General features: G+C 44.0%; 1 protein-coding gene across 1 annotated transcript in view; it reads right to left on the reverse strand.

The window, feature by feature from the left end:
- Positions 1-5,259: 5,259 nt before the first annotated feature.
- Positions 5,260-15,652, reverse strand: part of PLD4 (phospholipase D family member 4) — a 35,508-nt gene continuing 25,115 nt past the window's right edge. Inside the window, exons 6-10 of the mRNA XM_007473459.3 lie at positions 14,457-14,657; positions 13,089-13,228; positions 10,522-10,687; positions 9,265-9,361; positions 5,260-7,847 (exon numbers count right to left, since the gene is read on the reverse strand). Of these exons, the coding sequence (XP_007473521.1) occupies positions 7,645-7,847; positions 9,265-9,361; positions 10,522-10,687; positions 13,089-13,228; positions 14,457-14,657 (807 nt within the window). The 3' untranslated portion in view covers positions 5,260-7,644. The remainder of the gene's footprint in view (positions 7,848-9,264; positions 9,362-10,521; positions 10,688-13,088; positions 13,229-14,456; positions 14,658-15,652) is intronic.

Genomic DNA, 15,652 nt, shown 5'->3' on the forward strand with positions numbered 1-15,652 from the left:
AACCTTGAAAGAGTGTGGAATTTAGAATAAGAGTATCAGAGCTAAGAACCTTAAAATATGGAAAGAAAGAAAGAAAGAAAGAAAGAAAGAAAGAGAGAGAGAGAGAGAGAGAGAAAGAAAGAAAGAAAGAGAAAGAAAGAAAGAAAGAAGAGGAAGGAAGGAAAGGGAAAAAAAGGAGAAAAAAGAAAAAAGGGAGGGAAGGAAGATAGTTAACAATGCCTATGCTGGAAGGAGTCTTAGAGCATAACGTATCAAAGAGACCTTGGAACAGAGACCATAAACTATATGGAATCAGCACTGTAAAGGAAAAGAACATTGACTGTAGAGTCAAAGAACTCAAAGTCCATCTGTGTGATCATAGGCAAGTTACTTAAACTCCCCTAGCCTCAGTTTCCTCATCCATAAATTGAGGAGGTTTGAGGTCACTCACAGATCAATGATCCTATGTCATCCTGAAAGGGATAGAATGACATGGAATGACATAGAATAACAGAGCTGGAAGAGAATTTAGAGACTATCTCTTTACAGGTGCCTAAAATGAGACTCATTGAGGAATGAGATTTATCCAAGGTCACACACTAGTGAGTTAGTGACAGAATTGGAAGTTTCCCTATTCCCAAGGCAATGGTCTTTCCTTTATCTTTCCTATTCTTCCCAGATAGGAAAATGTGCCCAGGGTGGAAGGGAGGTTAGAGGTCATATATCTGTCTGAGGAGGAAGCAGAAAATGTGGCTCTCTGGGGAAAGGGACATGGGAAAGGGATGGGCATACTTAGTCCCAGATGCCCTGAATATGCCACCAGTTCAGATGGGGAAGCCAAAAGGTCAGCCAACAAGTGTCTTATGGACTGAGGAAGAGGATGGACCTTTTGGGAGGGGGGAGCTGTTGTAAACCCAACAGAGAGACCCAGCTACAAAGGAAAGGATCCCATGAAGACTCAGGGAAACTGTGGGCAGAAGACTTCTCCTCCTCGTGTCTGAGAGTAAGAAGTGCCTTGGCTAAAGCCTCCCTTGTACCCTAGGCAGACACCAGGAGACAGTAGTCTCTTAGGAAACAAGCTTTCAAAGACAGACAAGTATCCCTACTAGCACTCAGCTCCCTGCCTAGCATGTAGCAAGCACTTAAATGTTCATTGACTGATTGGTGTGATGTATCAACCTCTTCCCACACAACCACAACAGAGAAAATAGAGGAGGGGAAGATGACCCCCTGGATACACATATGCACAATCTATAGGCTCACAAATCTAGAGCCATGCGGGATTTCATCTAACGCTAATGCAAGCCCCTCTATTGTACAACTTGGACCTTTAGGAACTGAGACCAGGAAGTGATTTGCCTAAGGTTACAGGCCACACAGGTAGCAATCATCATGGGGGAAATGGGATCTCAAAACTAGAGCTTTTTTTAGCAGAAGTGCTTCTCAGCTCAGGAGAGGGGAGGGAGACCACATGAACCATATAACTTTGGAAAATTATGTAGACAATTTGTTATTGGAATAAAATAAAGATTAAAAAAATTTTAATGAGATAAAAAAAAAACCTAGGGCTCTTTTGACCAGTCCCCACTGCACATCCTTCTGTGTGTGTGTGTGTGTGTGTGTGTGTGTGTGTGTGTGTGTGTGCGCGCACACACGTGCACTCACCGCCTTCCTAAGAGCTGGCTGTCTCCATTCCATCATGGATCCTGCTGGGGCTGGTGTCATATTGAGAGCTGAGACTAGAGGCTGGGTCTCCTGACCTGCTAGGACTCTCTCAGACATTACTAGACTAAATGGCATTTTAGGAAGATCTCATAGCTCTTAGCTGTAGCTCCATGTCATGTCCCAACAGCAATTACCTCTCAGGAGCCTTGAGAGGGACTTTCCATTCTCTGTTCAGGGACGACTAGCACCTCTGGGTGAGGGTTTGCCGAGCTCTCTCCAAGGCTGCTCATCCACCTTTGGCGTCTGTCTGTCTGTCACCCAACTCTTGCCTGCGGCTCCAAGAAGCTGCAGCGTGTGCACCAGCCATACCCCAGTAAAACTATGTTGGTAGATGGGCTAAATGAGGCTGAGGACAACCAAAAGACCTCAAACCTGTTCAGTGAGTTACAGGAAATGCCTCCCCAGGCACGTGAAGACTTCCTCTGGAGAAATGGGTGGATGAGGACGATTGTTCCAACAGCCATAAAGGCGGCTAAAGCAGGGGCCGGGGAGGGCGTAGAACTTGGCCAGACGGCAAAGACGCCGAGGTCATTGGCCGCCTCCGGGGCCATCTGCTAGCGTCCTGACTTTTGTCTTGTACTGGACGTCAGTGACTGGAAGAGAGAGGGAAGCCAGCGAATCTGAGCAGCTCTGCCTCCCTTAAATCCAATTCACATGAAAGTCGAGACATTCGTCCTCAATGTCACTGGTCCTCTTCAAAACAAAGGATTAGCAACATCATTTGGGTCAGAAAGGCCAGAACTCAGTCTGCCTCAGTTATTTATCGGCTCCTTGATCCTGGGCAAGTCACTTACTGTCTGTTTGCCTCATTAGTACAGCAGGGAAAATAATAGCCCCTGTGTCAAGGCATTGTGAGGTCAGATGGGATAAATCAAGGTAACAAATATTTATTAAGTCCCCAGTAGGTGCCTGGTAACGTGCTAAGGGCTAGTGACACAAAGAAAAGCAAACGGCCCCTCCTGTCAAGGAGCTCACAGCCATTAAGTGGGTGAGACAACATGCAAACAACTATGCAAGAATGATGCCGGATAAATTCCAGAGAACACCTGTAAAGCACTTTGCAAGCTTAGAGTCCTATATAAATGTGTTAGCTATATAAAGTACTATTGTTTGGGGCAGCTAGGTGGCTCAGTGGATAGAGCCAGGTCTAGTCAGGAGGATCTAACTGGCCTCAGATACTTCCCAGCTGTGTGACCCTGGACAAGTCACTTAACCCTAACTGCCTAGCCCTTGCCTTTCTTCTGCCTTAGAATCAATATTTAATATCAATTCCAAGACAGAAAGTAAGGGTTAAAAAATAAAGTGCAATTGTCATCGTTCGTCATAACTCATCACATTCATACGATATGTCAGTTTATAAAGTATTTCCTCATCTGAATCTCACCATGGTTTTGGGAAGGGAGACAGTGAGAGAAGGAGGAAAGGAAGAAAGGAAGGTGGACAGGATTGTCCTATTTCACAGAGAGGTCCAGAGAGAGGAAACCATTTGTCCAAAATCACACAGTAAGTGGCAGAGTGTGCCTGGGCCTTAGGTCTTGCTGGACACTCCATGACAGTTTCCAGGAAGACCAATTCCTACTGAGAGCGGATCCGGAGGACCTTTGTTTTCCTTCTCAGGGCTTTTAGCTTTGGCTCTTTTCTAAACCTTCCTTGAGACCTGAAGTCCCCCATGACTCCAATCCTCCCTGATGCTGGAGTCAGATGGGACCGCGGGGCTCAGAAATCTGCCTGCCTGCTCTTTCCTTTGCTACTGCCTGGAGATCCTCAGACTCTCTCTCCCTTCTCCTTCCCTGCCAGTAACCCATCAGATCAGGGTCCCAGGGGCCTTTTTCAGGGACTTCCTTCAAAAGAGCCAAGGGTTTAAATTCTAAGACAAAACAGCACAAAGTTTATAAATGGAACAAATGGTTTTGCACTTGAATCAGAAAACCTGAGTTTAGCCTCTAGCTCTGCCACTTAACACCCCGCCCCAGCCTCAGTTTCCTCCTGAAAAGGGGGAATATGGACAATTGCATACCGTCTACCTTACAGGGATGTGGTGAGAAAACAAAGATGACAGAAATGGTTCTATTTATTTTCGCCACTACTACTATCCAGTACAAATAGGTGGCATTCAAGTTTTTACATTTTCTTCCCCTCAGGGCCTGAGATCAGAACTCCCCTGGAAGGTCTCAAATGGGAATAATGCCTTTCTTCTGGCATAGGACCAGGTCTGGGTTCTGGACAGAGCTCATTTGCCCATCTCTTATCACAGCCTCCCATCTCACCCAATAAGGAATGATTCTTCTTCTTCTTCTTCTTCTTTTTTGCTCTGCCTAGTTGTTTCTTTCTTTGAAGCACCTACCTTCCATCCTAGAGGTAATACTGTGTATTGGTTCCAAGGCAGAAGAGCAGTAAGGGCAGAGCAATGGGGGTTAAGTGACTTGCCCAGGGTCACACAGCTAGGAAGTGTCTGCGGTCGGATTTGAATCCAGGACCTCCATCTCTAAGCCTCAATTTACTGAGCAACCAGCTACCCCTACTTAACAGTTTCTAAGTCAGTCTCTCTTATTACAGAGAACAGGAGAGAAAGGGGATTCTATGTTAGGTACTATCACAGTGTTTCCCATCATCCGGAAAAAAGAATAATTTAACCCGAAACCCAATTTCCCAAAGACAACAAGCTAACAAGGAATTTACTTAGCCATAGTAGAAGAAAGCTACTCAACAGGGAGAAGCATTAAATGCCAAAGTCACGCAGCTGAGGATGCAAACCCAGACTGCTTTCCAAGGCTTCCACTCCACTAATCTGTCTCCCAGACCCTGTATTTCTGTTTTCCTGGTGCCATATTCCCTGCTCCGCAGGTCTAGTGTTCCTGCCAAGATGGGTACCCAGAATCACAGTTTGCCCTCTAAGTGTCTGCTGTGCAAAGCTATAATGAAGGGACCACTCAATGGCAGGCTTAACTCCAGGTCATGGCTGACTTACCCATACATTTGGGTTTCCCAGTCATCTGCCTGTCAGGGTATGGGCTTTTAGTGCCCTGTGCCCACTATTTGCTTGTTCATTCATTTTCAGTCATATTTGATTCTTCAGATGTATTCTTGGCAAAGATACTGGAGTGGTTTGTTATTTCCTTCTTCAGCTCATTTGACAGATGAGGAAACTGAGGCAAAGAGGGTTAAGTGACTTGCCTCAGCTAGTAGATGTCTGAGGCTAGACTTGAACTGAGGAAGATGAGTCTTCCTGACTCCAAGCCTGCTACTTTATCCAGTGGGCCACCCAGTTGCCCCATGACTTATATGCACAGTAGTGTCTCAAAAATATTCATTTGATAATCAAAATGACGAAGAAAGAAGGAAGAAAAAAGTGTTTTCCGTTCACAAATCCCTCCACTCTCCTCTATTTGCTTTTTCTTTTTACTGAAAAGTCCATTTATGCTTCCTGTCTATGAGTTCAGTCTTGCTCACCTCCTTTTTCATGTAATCCCCCCTCATGTAATTCTCATGTAATCCAATGATCTTTACAATATACCAAGTCTGCTTCTCAGTAATAAATCACCATAACCCACAAAACACTGTAAAGTTAAATTGTATCTATTTTATTGATAAGGAGAAATTAAGTGACTTGCCCAGGACCACGGAGCTAGTTAGGATGTCACATAATTCCTGAACGGAAAAAGAGGAATTAGAAGAAGGAACGGAAGAATCTTGAGAGAGGAAATGTTAGACACTAGGACAGAACTGTTGGGGGAAAAGATCTTTGTGGAAGTCTTCAATCATTTGCACTTCAATGTGGATTAATTTTAGAAGCCCATTTTCCTGGTTCAGTCCTCCAGGGATGACTCAGAGGGATCAAAGAAGGGAATGGAACAATCTGAGAGCCCGTCTGGCTCTGGCTCTGGCCCCTTGGCCAGAGGCTACATAGGAGGATGTTGCCTGGAGGAAGGATGTTGGCGGCCACTCAGCTTTTCTGCCTCCCGTTCCCCATCCAAATACACTTGAGCTGTGTAAGGAGCTCACTTCTGTCAGCTTTGAGGGCCTCTACTAATTACGACAATAACAAAATATCTCCCGATTCCAGGACACTTTGGAGTTTACGGGGCTCTGTTTTGTTTTCTGTGAGATAATCAGTATTATTTTTCCTACTTTATAGATTAGGAAACTGAGTCAGGGCAGTGACGTGCTGGGTTTCCCAATCACAGCTAGTTACTTGTCCTCTAATGCAGACTTTCCAGATCCAAATTCATCACCCAATCTAATGAACTCGAATCAGGTGAGATCATTTGACTTTGGAAGCGATAGGAACACTGTCTGCACCTGGTCATACTTCCTTGTTTTTCCTTCCATCAATCCTTCCAACAGATAGAGTCACAGAAGCCCACTGGGCTGGACTGCCTTAGGCAGGCAGATCACAAAATCTGTGTTACGGAAGTGAGTTTGGTGTCTCTAAAGCTCCCTTCGCAGCTGAGCCAGACGGGTGTTAGATGTTCTGTCCTGCTGGGAATGAGGAAGGGTCCACTGGTAACTCAGACAATAGTTAAATCTTTATGCCTCACATCTGAGGTTTGGCAGATTTCTCTTCAGCTTCAAGAGCTCAACATTGCACTAGGACTTTGGGGACACCCTCCATATAAACTTCTAGTGACCCTCCCCTGCGATTATTTCGAGAATGGGTATGTTTGCTTGCCCTTCTTTTTAACTTTTTTGCTTTGTGGATTTTTTAGGGTACAGAGTGGCCCAGACCTGGGATTATCTTCCCAAAGGCAGTAGGGTTTTAAGCTGGACCTTAACGAATGAGGAAGATTCAGAGAAGTAAAGGAAGAGAAGAAAAAAAAGTGTGTCAGAGGCAAGAAATGAACAGATAACAGATCTGAGTTGAAAGAGGTCTCCACACAAGGGTATGCTGGAGTCAGCTAGGACTGGCTCTCAAGAGCTGATTGTTAAATTTTCTGTGTGTGATCCTGGTGTAGTAAAAGCGATCCCTGATCCCTGTCCCTATGCACATTAGGCTCATTTTTCCTTAAAAGTTATCCAGGCCATCTTCGCTCAAAGGACTAAAGAAACCAAATTGAGTGGCTCAGTGAATTGAGAGCCAGACCTAGAGATGGGAGGTCCTAGGTTCAAATCTGGCCTCAGACACTTCCCAGCTGTGTGACCCTGGGCAAGTCACTTTACTCCCATTGCCTAGCCCTTACTGCTCTTCTGCCTTAGAACTGATTCCCAGTAGTGATTCCAGCATGGAAGATTTAAAAAAGAGAGACTAAATAATGTCAGATGATTGGTATTGTTTCCAGTTTGCCTAATTGCAAACACCTCAGAAATCCATAAGGGCTTCAAATCTAGGCTTGATTTGTGGTTTTGGTGATTGCCTAGACTTGAGAAAGTGATGGAGAAATTGGTTAAAGTGCAGATTAAATTTAAATGTGTGTCATGGGCAAATTTCTTCCCCCCATTCCAGGGAGCTGGTAGTTAAACATTTAACCACCATACTCCTGTTTCTGTGCACTGAGGAAAGAACACAGTTGGACCCATGTAGGAAGAATTATTTTCAGAGCATGAAGCCTTAGGAACACACATCTATGCTGTGAGAGAATCTTGATGTGCCCTGTAGCATCAAAAGGAGAGAGAAGAGTGAAGGAAAAAAGAGGAAGAAGGGAAGTGGGTGAAGAGAGAGGAAGGAAAAAAGAAGAAAAGGAAGTGAAAAGGAGATATGAAGAAAAGGGGGGAAAGGAAATGAAAAGGAGGTGTATAGGGCGAGGGAGAAGGGACAGAAAATCAGAGAGAGAAGAATGATCATAAAATGTGGAGCTAGAAGGGACCTTAAAAATAATCTAATTCAATCATTTCTTTTTTATTGATTAGAAACCTGAGCCCTAGAGAGAGAGATGGAAGGGGAGAAGGGAAGGCAGAAAAGAAAACAGAAGAGGGAGCAGAGGAGACGGCCTGAAGATGCCAGCCTCAGGCATGCCAGACACAGTCCTGCTGGCCAGGAAGTTTTTCCAGACTGATGGCATATGGGGACTGCCAATCCCGCTCAAAGATGCCCCTTAGGTTGTCCTGAATGGTGGGAGCTGGGTGCTGGGGATCAGAGGAACTTTGGTTGACGATCACCCCCACACCAGCTGTGTTGGTGAAATAATCCTCAGACCAGTTAGATGTTCCTGTGAGAAGAAGAGAATTGATCATTGTTCTTATAGGACTCAGAGACATGATCATGTTTCAGTCAGCCACCTTTGGCCCATGCCCAAACCCACTGTTCTCAATTTCCTCATTTCTACTGAGTGCCATCAACTACATGGCACTCTTCTGTTGACTTTAGAGTCAACCCTCACTCTTCCTTCTTCCCTTCCTCTCACAGCCAATCCTATCTAGAAAATGAAAGGGTTGGACTTTCAGCCCTAGATCCATGATCTTTTTTTTCTTTAATTAAAATAAAAAAAAAACCAAAACCTTACTTTCATCTTAGAATTAATGCTGTGTATTGGTTCTAAGGCAGAAGAGCAGTAAGGGCTAGGCAATGGGAGTTAAGTGACTGCCCAGGGTCTCACAACTAAGAAATGGCTGAGGTCAGATTTATACCTAGGACCACCTATGTCTAAGTTTGGTTCTCTATCCACTGAGCCACCTAGTTATTCCCAATCCACAATCTTCTGAACTCCCATTTCTCTAGCATCTTATGGTTTGCCAATTGTCATCCTTCCAACAATCCCAAAATTCAGGTAGGAAAAGTTTTATTATTCCCATTTTCCAGGTGTGAAAATTGAATTCCATAGAGGTAAAATTACTTGCCCTGGGACACACAGCTAGTTAGTTAGGGTCTGGCAAGTATGGGGACCAGGGTTCAAACCCAGGTTTCTTCCTCATTCCCTCCACTGCTGATTGTAGGTCCTCTTTCTTGTGCCATTCCTTAGGAACTGCTTCTCCTTTAAAGTTCAGTTATCTCCAGATCTTTGTTGCTGTCTTCTATGGACCTCCAGATCATTCTCTTCCCTCCTCAACTCCAGTGGCCTCTTTCTCTAATCTGCCTCAGCCAGCCACAGAGTAACCCTACCTCCTTCCCTTTCCCTCAGCTCAACTGGATTTGCCCAAGCTTTCAGAATTCCCACTAGTTGCTCTGCCTTAAGAGGACTGGTTGAAGGAACTGGGAATGTTGAGCCTGGATAAGGAAAGGCTTGGAAACAACATGGTAGCAGGCTGAGAGCTTTTCATGTTGACGAGGGACTGGGGAGAGAGAGATTTCAGCATAATACAAAGAAAAGCATCCAAATTGTCAGCTGTCCAAAAGTGGAATAAGTAAACAGTAAGCTCCCTGTCACTGGATGCTGTATGGCCCCTTGTCTGGAATGTTGTAGAGGGAATTCCATTAGGATCAGGAACTGGACTGGAACTGAAAGAACTGGAGCCCACTGAGGTCCTTTCCAGCTCTGAGATGCCCCAGTGGCAGGGTAGCCAGTTCAGCCCCAGGCGTGGGCATTTCAGGGTGGCTTGGACTGGGGTGATGGTTCCAAGCAGCTTTGTCTCTCCTTGGGATCTCAGCCCCTTCCTCCAATCTCCCTCCCCCAAGTGGAGTGCTCTTACCCACATATGCCTTCTTTTCTGTGACTGCATACTTGCTGTGATTCACTCTGCTGAAAGGGATGTTGGAGTGGTTCCCCACAGGGATGATGAATATTTTCTTTAAGGAAACAGAGACAAAGCCTGTCACAGAGCTGGGTAGTAGACTCAAGGGCCCCCCTACCAGCAGTCATGGACCCCAAGAGACTGTAGACATCATTAAGCTGAACCCCATCATTGTGCAGATAAAGACACTGAGCCCCAGAGGGATGAGGGGATCTCCCTAAAGCCTCACAACTAATAAGGGACAAAGCTAGGTTTTAAGCCCAAGACTCCATATTCGGAGTCTATTCTAGCCACATGAAATGGAAGATGCTAGCATCTGCAAAACATCCACCAAGTACCTGTGGCTTTATGTTGGCAGGGTTCATTCTATATGAGCGTGCTCTTACAACAATGATCAATTTGGAAGTGTGTTTTGCATGATAATAAAAATATTTTTTAAAAAAGAAAAAGAAAACATCCACCAACCCACCCTCTAGCTTCCTGGTTCTTAATAGCAGCATGAGATTATGAAAAGAGGTAAGGAGATCTAGGATTTGAATCTCAGCTCTGCCACTTCCTAGCTATTAGACAACACCTCCCCCCCCTCTGGACCTCAGTTTCTCTATCTGTAAAATGGATATAACCATATCTGTCTTTCCTCCCTTCTTCCCTCAACAGTTGTAAACACTGAATGAGACCAAGAGGAGAAGGAGGACACAGGTGGGATAATCATTCTGTTTCTACTATTACCACTACTACTACTAGCAGCTATATGGCACAGTGAATATAAGTCTGAGGCTGGAGGCAGAAAAGACTCATCTTCTTGAATTCAAATCTGGCTTCAGGCACTTACTAGCTGTGTGACCTTGGGCAAGTCACAACCCTATTTGCCTCAGTTTCCTTAAATGTCAAGTGAGCTGGAGAAAGAAATGGCAAACCACTCTAGTATCTTTGCCAAGAAAACCCCAAATGGGGTCAGGAAGAGTAGGACACAACTGAAAAATGACTAAACAAGGTCTATCAGACTTTCACCTATACTACATTGCCTCTCTACCCAAGATGGCCTCAGAGGGCAAAGAGTCACTGGAACTGAAGCCTAGCCCTTAGTTTCCCTTTTTGTATAAAATGATGGGGTTGGACCAGCTAGCTTATAGGGACTTTTCCAGGTCTCTCCAGATCCTATAGGGATCTTCCCAGAAGTCAACAGGAGATTTGAAGGAGCCATCCCTCACTCACCACATCGATGGTAACATTGGCCTGGGGGTTAGTGAGGGCCTGTAGTGACCTCAGGTATGGGAACATGGAAGGGTCTGAGTTCTTCCCACAGCTGATGAGAAGACGAATTGGCACGTGCCGGTTGAAGGCTGCTTCCCTCAGAGCATTGTCAATGACTGGCCAGTACCTGGGAAAGAAGAGAAGACATCACTGTTCTGCAGCAACTCTCACATTCATTCCCTCTTCTTTGGTCCTGTATTCACTGTCCTAGTCTGGGGCTTCATCACCTCTTACCTGAACAATTGTACTATCTGCTTAGCTGGACTCTTTCCTTCCTCTCCTCTCTCTGGTCCATCCTGCCCACCCTAACGAAGCCAGCTTCCTAATGCACCACTAGGACTCAGTCATTTTCCTCCTCATAAACAATTCCCCATTTCCTACCAAATAAAGTATAAATTCTGATACTGGTATTCGGTCTAATCTCAACCTACCTTTCTAGGTCTTACCTCATACTACTTTCCATAAACAGATATCCCTTCCACATCCTGACTTTCCCCGTCATGTTTTTGATACATCACGGGCCAGTATAAAAAACTGAATGGGAACTCCGGGGGAGTTTTGGGGAAGCTGCAGACAATACTTGAAGGCCAGCGGAAGACACAGAAAAAGCTTAGAAACACAGAAATGCACAAAATATATGTATCGCAGAATTGTGTAACATCAATACATTTTATCTTTTAATGCCATAAGCATACATAATGACCTTTTTAAAGGTTAAAATAAGCAAAAAGTTAAAATTTGAGAAAAGAACACAAAGCCAGCAGATGACACACAAAGTTGTCTAGAAATGTTAACACTGATCTACATATAGTCTCTGGCCAAATACTATACCCAAATTTTAAAATAAAGTCCTGTAAATACCTCATAAAAGAAAAGGAAAAAAATCAGACTTTTTCTCTTGTATGAAGGGAAGGCCAAAAACTTTATGTGGATTTTCTAGATTGTTTCCCCCTGTGAAATGGAAAAGCTATCTATCTGTACTTTGTTGTTATTTCAGTGGTTTCAGTTGAGATCTACTCTTCATGACTCTATTTGGAGTTTTCTTGACAAAGGGGAGTAGTTTGCCATTTCCTTCTCCAGCTCATTTTACAGATGAGGAAACTGAGGTAAACATGGTTAAGTGCACCAGGCATAGCACTCTAACCACTTTGCCACCCAACTCTCCCTCATATATTTTATGCATCTGCTAATATGAAGTTCCCATCTTTCATTTTCATCTTCTTCTGTCTTTAGACACACAAAAAATAATGGATTCTATCATTCCTCATTTTTCTCTACTGAAGTCCCTCCATTGCTCGGGGTCCAGCTTAGGTATTTTCTCCTCCGAGATGCCTTTTCTGACACAAGACTGTCATCTACACACCCAGTTTAAAAAATTGTTTCCTGCCCAAATTTCTCCTAGCAATTTTCCTGGATTGTATTGCATTCCCTTGTGTGGTAATTTATGTACATGTGTTATTCCCTCTGGTAGATTGTTTTTTGTTCTAATTTAATTTCTTTTGGTGTTACATTTGAGTTCTGAACTGTCTCCCTCCCTCCCTCCCATCCCCTGGGCAAGTCATTTAACCTCATTTGTCTAGTCCTTTGCCCTTCTGTCTTAGAGCTGTTACTAAGACAGAAAGTAAGAGTTTCAAAAAATGAAATAAAATTAACCGAGCAGGGGCTAATGGTGATTAAGGTTCTCCGAGTGTTGTCTGAGCCTTCCAAAGTCTGCTATATGCTCGGACAAAATTAATAAAGCTTTATTTCCATTAATTCAGTCCCCTATTCAAGACCCCTTCTACCATATCCTTCCGCCTGACATCTGAGGCTATCCACCATTTAATCCCAAGCAACCTTTCCAAGCTAGCACTCACTTAATCTTAACTACAGTCAGGAAGTTTTTGCTGTCTCTCAAATATTCCTTTTACTCTCCTGCCTCCCTTCCTCTGCTTCTGCAATTCAAAGTCCCTGTGGTATCTTCTATTTTTCCACCTGTCCTTCTAGACCAAATTCCAATTCTGCCTCTTCCAGGAAGCCTGTACGGATCTCCACACCCCATTCTAAGCTCTCCTGTCCCCGACTTCCTCCAACAAGTTAGGGTAGCTTGATGACAAAGCATAGAGAGCCAGATCTGGAGTCCAATTCTGTTGTAGACACTGACTAGCTGTGTGACCCTGGGCAAGTCACTCAACCTCTGTAATCCTCAGTGTCCCCATTTGTAAAATGGGGCACCTACTTCCCAGAGTTGCTGTGAAGATGAAATAATTTTTATAGCTTTATAAATGCTAGCTATCGTTCTACCTAAATGGTACGTGAGCCCCTAATGCCTGGTATTACTGATTTTAGGTGGGCGAGTCTAGTCTTGCCAGCCAGGTCATGAGCTCCACAAAGCAAAACCTGTCTTTCTCCTCATCCATCTTCATAGTGACCAGGGGCTCGCTGAGGTCTGACCCTATGTAAAGTAGAATCTCTGCCACACCAGGGCTGGGAGCTCTTTCCTTCTTCCCCCATCAATTAAGGTAACCCTGAAAGATGACCATCCATACTTGAATGGGTGTTGGAAGCGACTGGTGGGGAAATACTCCATCACAGAAGCATAGAGGAAATCTTTGGCATCTCTAATCAAGCTTAGCAGAGCACCTAGGTCTCGGGTCCGACCTTTGGGGCAGAGTACAGGTGGCGAGGCCTGAAGAATAGAGAGAAGATGTGAGTGAGAGCCTGGAGCCTAGCAAAATGTTCAAGTCACAAAAATCTTTACAACTCTCTACTATAGGTATGCTGAACTTTTGGCGGGTCCTGGATCTCTGTGGCAATTTGGTGAAGCCCATAGACCCCTACCCAGAATGATATTTTTAATTGCATAAAATAAAAGGCAAAATTACAAAATAAGCTAAGCAGAACTATGAAGATAATAAAGATATACATATAAAGATGAAACAAAAATGTACAATAGTTTCTTCCCTTCCCATCCACATTTATAGACCCCTAGGATTAAGAGCTCCTGCTCTAGTCATAGGCAGTAATAACTTCCTGGCACTGAAAAGAGAAGACAGCCTTAAGTATGTGGACAGAGGAGGGCATCTGTCTTATCCTGAGTTGGTAGATGGTCAGTAGTCTAGCCCCAGGGCTGGAAGTTTCCATGTGATGCAGGTTCTCAGATTAATCTTCCCAAATCCCATGTCTGATCATACTTCTTCCATAGCTTCCCATGGACTAGGATAGGCTCAAAAGGATTAGAGTTGAATTGTGGAGAACATCTAGTCCAACCCCTATTTAAGACACATTTCACATACGGGGAACCAGAGAACCAAAGACATCTTGCCTAAGGTCAAGGTCCTCCATAATATGGTTTCAAGTGACCCTTCCAGACCTCTTTTCAGACAAATATCCCACAGCTCTTCCTCACCTACATTACTTGTCAGACAAGCTGGAAGGCAATTGCCCACAGATGCTTTTCACTTTTCTGATTCCTCACCCTTACTTGTCTAGCTTTCCCTCCCTTGAAAGTTCTCCATTTCCTTCTCCATCAATGCCTATATGAAGCTTCCCTTAAAGGCCAAACTCCATTGTTGCCTTTCCAGCAAGCCCTCTCTGATCCCTTAGAAAGAAGTAGTTTCTATCCTTCCTCTTAATCCCACAGTCTGTTAGGACTTAATCCCACAAGTATTCCTTTCAACTTTGAAAGTTTCTGGTCCTCAGTTTCCTTCTCTGAAAAATAAGGGAGTGTGCCTAGAGAATAGGTGAGGTCCTTTCCTTTCAATTGAATGGACTTATGACTATTGAAGTGCCATCCCAAGGCTCTGCCTGCCATAGTGCTTAGCTAGGCCTTGTGTGGGGCAGTCAGCAAGCAGAGAAGCCAAGTACCTAAGAGGAAATCACTTCCTCCCAACTGTATCCTCCAGATTTTCACTTACAGAGAAATAGGCAGTAGTGACCATCCCATCAAGTGTTCCTTGCAGGGGCTGATGCCAATTGATGTTTGTGGAGTAGTTCTGGGGCCAATGTTTGGGGATAGTGGCCCCGGGAGCCCCCAGGATCCAATAAGTCTGGAATGTCTTCTCCAGGTCATGGGCAAGGGAGCTACAGTTGTAGATCACAATACCAAGTTCCTTCACCTGCAGAAATCCATAGAGAGAGAGACAGAAAAAGATAAAGAGAGAGGTCCAGGATAATATCTGGTCCTGTGCAGAAACCCTCCCAAGGCTTCAAGGCTCAGATGCAGTCCCACATCCCCTATGAAGTCATGCTGTGAATCCCCCATCCCACAGTGACCTTGCCTCTCTCTTCCAGAACTTAGTGCCCAAGTATTAGCTTTGGACCTTCCGGGTCCTCTTTCTGACCCAAAACAGGGGATCTCTCTGAGCATCTAGTCTGAGGAAGCAAGTGAACGCACAGGCATAACATAATCCCACATATAAAGTTTATGGGTCCCTCCCTTGATGAAGGGCAGCTAGGTGATGCAGTAGATAGAGCAGGACCTGAAGTGAAGAAGATTTAATCTTCCTAAATTCAATTCTGAACTCAGACACTAGGTATGTGGCCCTGGATAAGTCATTTAATCATGTGTAGTTTAAGGTTTACAAAATACTTTTCTCACAATAAAGGCACCCTTTCCCCATCACAGTTTTGCTATATTTTGGGTCAGCATAAGAAATTAAATGGGAATTTTTTAGAAGTTTTGAGGAAGCTGAAGACAACATGCAAAAACCAGTAGACAATAGAAAAAGTTTAGAAACTCAGAATATAGATGTATAGTATTGTAAAAGTTAACATTTTATCTTTTATAGCGTTTGATGAACCCAAAGATCCCAGCTTTTGTGACAAGAACTCACAAATTGACAAAAACTGCTGGGAAAACTGGAAGACAGTATGGGAGAGATTTGGTCTGGATCAACATCTCACACCCTACACCAAGATAAACTCAGAATGGGTGAATGACTTGAATATAAAGAAGGAAACTTTAAGTAAATTAGGTGAATACAGAATAGTTTACGTGTCAGATCTTTGGAAAAGGAAAGATAAGATCAAGCAAGAGTTAGAAAAAATTAGAAAATGTAAAATAAATAATTTTGATTACATTAAATTAAAAAGGATCTGTACAAACAAAACC

The sequence above is a fragment of the Monodelphis domestica genome, chromosome 1 (assembly GCF_027887165.1).
Source record: "Monodelphis domestica isolate mMonDom1 chromosome 1, mMonDom1.pri, whole genome shotgun sequence".
Classification (NCBI taxonomy): domain Eukaryota; kingdom Metazoa; phylum Chordata; class Mammalia; order Didelphimorphia; family Didelphidae; genus Monodelphis; species Monodelphis domestica.